We start from the raw sequence: 3,766 nt of genomic DNA, 5'->3' as shown, positions 1-3,766 counted from the left end.
TTTATTTATTAAATTTAATATATAATCTTTTATTTATCTACTTTGAATTCAAATAATATTTATTTATGTTCGTTTAACCCGTTCGTTTAGCCCATTCGTTTATGTTCGTTCGTTTACGTTTGTTTGTTTAGCATGTTAACGAACGAACATAAATGAACACGAACACACCTGATTTCTAAACGAACGAACACGAACACAAAGATTTACGTTCGTTTATCGTTCGTGTTCGTTTGTTTGTTCGGTTAAGTTAGTAGTTGATACCAGCACAAGTATACGTCTTTAGAAGAATGGTTGATATATGGCCGAGAAGGTGTGCCAGATGAAGCACAAGAGTCGTGTTTGAGATAAGTATATATATATATATATATATATATTGTATATATGGTGGGGGTTCCAGTGAAGAGTATATATATATATATATATATTGTATATATGGTGGGGGTTCCAGTGAAGAGCGTAAAAAAAGGATTAGATGCACATTAGGATGAGATTCACTGGATCAAACCTTGTATCAAACGCGATTCATGGTAGATTTGAGATTAAAGGTGATTAAGATCTAAATTCCTTCTTACGTTTTTCACCTTAATTCTGTTTCTCACACGATACTTCATATATATATATATATATATATATGTGTGTGTGTATATATATATGTGTATCTTATCCACATGAACATTCAAAAAGGCAAGCAATAAATGGATGTTAGGTACGAGTGGATAAAAAAGTAATTTCACATTCGAACTTGCCCAACAAATGCATCTATTTGAGTGCATTTTAGAAAAGGAATGCTCGACATTCTTTTCCAGGTAAGACAAAACATGAGAAGTTACATAATTATACGATTAGGAAAATCCAATAAACTAAACAACCAACAAGGGTCTGGAATCCGGATATAGAGTTAACATGCCATCGGAGGCATATCCAAATCCTTCTCGCAGGCTTTTTTGAGTACCCGAAACAAAAAGAACCCGATGGCATGCCCTAGTACCGCCACCAATAACACACCAACATTAAACGACATCACCGCCAACATCACCGAATACGAAAACACCACCCTTAACGTGTGTAACACGGTTCGCATTATATGGTTGGATTTGGTTGGTGTAAGGTTATGATGAGTCAGCGCTTCGACAATCAGAGCAAGAAAGAACACAAAAAGCAGCGCTAGAATGTACATCCCCGTGCTGTTTCCGGGCCAACCGTAAAACAGAATCGAAGCATCTTTCCCCCAATAAAAAGTCATTTGCATCATCGGCATCATATCATCCATTCCCATTGAGCCGTCATCGTTCATCGGCATTGGTGCTGATGGTGGCATTCCTCCCATCGTTCCGTTGTCGTTCATTGTGATCCCCTTTGATCCGTCGTCGTTTATTTTCTTCGGGAGTGGATGCACATCGAGCGGAACTTGGGGAACGTTGTTTATTCTCTATATCTGTTTTTCGTCCAATCCAATCCTCCAGTTTTTAAATTGTTAAATTGCGAAATCTAAATACTCGGTGGGTTATACGTAGGACATGTGTCAATTTTCCTGTGGTACATAGGATTTGATCGTTGACCAAGTTCATATTCGTTGGGAATTCTATAATAAAGCAATTTTGTTAGGGTAAAAAGGTTCAAAAAATCTCCAATATTCCGGTTGCAAAAAACATTCCCTCTATTCCGAAAAAGGTACTTCTTAACAAAAAATGGTGGTGTCTGATTGGTTTAAGATTGCGACAGTAAACTGGTTGAATATGGATTTTTTTTATCTTTTAGCTAATATTGCGGACCTAGCTAATATTATAGACATGTATATTGCGGATGTAGTGACATTTTGGTTGGAGAGAAATAGTTAGAAGACGAATTGGAATGTGGTTTTAGAACATATCCAACAGATTCTCTAAAATTGAAAAAATAGAGTTTTTATTCTTTGTATAACTCCAATAAATTTTCCATCTTGTTTCATAAAATAGAGAAATATAGAGAAAACTCTAAATATAGAAATTTACATCAAATTTTCATTAGAGGAGAGAGAAATCATTTTATATTCATTCACACAATGAGATTAAATTAATATTATTTTACATAAAAAAATTTACACTTGAAACTTAATAGCAAAATATTATAAATGTAAAAAAAATCTAAACATTCACAACAAAAATATTATTAAAATTACCTTCACAGTGTTCTATTATGAAGTTTTAAAGATAAAAAAATGGTTTCACAAAAAAACAAACTGACCTCGTATGATCTCAAGTCTTGTTTTATAATATAAACATTAATTATTATTTATTTGGTTTTAAAAATTACATGGTTTCTATTTTATATCGTCTCATATTAAAAAGTATAACTAATATGAGAATTTAAATTGAATATAATATTTTTCTAGTATTTTAATTTTGATTCTCAGGGGTTTATCTGAAAAAACTGTTTAAATGTTTAACTACAACAAAACTAATGGATGTCGTTAAGAATAAGAGTTAAAGTAAAAAACGTAAAAAGAATTAAAACCATTAGTCATATTTATGATCCACTTACCAAACGTTTTACCAAGTCAACTTACCTTACCAGATAAACATATCAAGGACCAAAAAATCTTACATGATAAGAGCAAAAACAAAGACTGAGAATCCTACCCGATAATTTATGACGACTTTTATTATAGTTAACAGTTACCAAATAAATTGTCGCATACAATATTGTTAATTGAATTTAAATCTTATCCGATAAATAAATATCACTGTTACATTTTATCGATAAACACAAATTATGTTTATCATGGATATTAATCCAATACATCTCTATATACCGGAACTCAATCCTCAACCGAATTGTGTAAAACCATCATCGCCGACGATGATATCTCTGGCCCCACCACCTCAAAGTAACCCCCTCCCACTGTCTCCGGCGAAGACCTTCTACAGACAATTAGACAAAGGCGAGAGCACATCTCCAACCAGACCTTCCATCTTGATCTCCATCTCCATTCTCATCACAAGGGGTAAAACAACGAAGATGGATTCTAGCCAACAGCAACTGGCCATTTCTATGGTGGTTCGACCAGGTTCAGTTTGTGGGTCTGAATGGATCGAGTTCTTTCCAGAGGATTTTATTGCTGAGATGAAGGAAGAGATCTAATCTAAAATATGGGCACCGCAAAAGAAAGTATTGAAGCAACCTACAGTTGGAGGATTTCATCGAACACCTTGTAAACAATTGAAGCTAACAACCATTTTATTCGTCATAGAAGTTACATAAAGATATCACTTCTGCTATGCATTTCATCGAACACCTTGTAGACGTAACAGATATAACACGTTAGACACTCTTGGACATGATAATCTGATTCCTCTTTTTTAACTTGAGATTTCAATAGATTTCACATCAGGCTTCTTCACTTCTTCCTTGGGAACAGTAATTGTGAGAACTCCGTTTTCCATGGCTGCCTTCACCTCATCCATCTTGGCATTCTCCGGCAACCTGAATCTCCTGGTGAACTTCCCGCTGCTGCGTTCAACCCGATGCCATCTATCATTATTATCTTCCTTCTCCACGTTTCTCTCGCCGCTGATTTGTAAGACCCTTCCGTCTTCTACCTCCACCTTCGCTTCTTCTTTCTTGATCCCAGGAAGATCGGCTTTGAACACATGAGCTTCAGGGGTTTCCTTCCAATCCACACGGGTGTTTACGAAAGCAGAGGAAACATCAGAGGAAGATGGAATTGGGAAATCTCTCAAAGGCTCCCAAATGTCAAGTGAAAATGGATCAAAGATGCTGCTTCGTC

At 35.2% G+C, this 3,766-nt stretch overlaps 2 protein-coding genes across 2 annotated transcripts in view; both read right to left on the bottom strand.

The window, feature by feature from the left end:
- Positions 1 to 690: 690 nt before the first annotated feature.
- LOC112513792 (copper transporter 1-like) lies at positions 691 to 1,442 on the bottom strand. The gene has a single exon (XM_025120151.1). The coding sequence runs from the start codon at positions 1,343 to 1,345 to the stop codon at positions 899 to 901; it is 447 nt and encodes a 148-aa protein (XP_024975919.1). The 5' UTR covers positions 1,346 to 1,442; the 3' UTR covers positions 691 to 898.
- Positions 1,443 to 3,202: 1,760 nt separating this feature from the next.
- The window catches only part of LOC112512051 (17.3 kDa class I heat shock protein-like), a 4,378-nt gene continuing 3,814 nt past the window's right edge, over positions 3,203 to 3,766 (bottom strand). Inside the window, exon 2 of the mRNA XM_025117844.1 lies at positions 3,203 to 3,766. This exon is cut by the window's right edge and continues 1 nt beyond it. Within this exon, the coding sequence (XP_024973612.1) occupies positions 3,339 to 3,766 (428 nt within the window). The 3' untranslated portion in view covers positions 3,203 to 3,338.

This window comes from Cynara cardunculus (genome assembly GCF_001531365.2).
Source record: "Cynara cardunculus var. scolymus isolate 2C chromosome LG 5, CcrdV1, whole genome shotgun sequence".
Lineage (NCBI taxonomy): Eukaryota > Viridiplantae > Streptophyta > Magnoliopsida > Asterales > Asteraceae > Cynara > Cynara cardunculus.
This window is presented reverse-complemented; position numbering and strand designations above follow the sequence as displayed.

Coding starts and splice junctions, on each gene's coding strand:
- LOC112513792 (XM_025120151.1), bottom strand. CDS start 1,345: ATGAACGACAACGGAACGATGGGAGGAATGCCACCATCAGCACCAATG.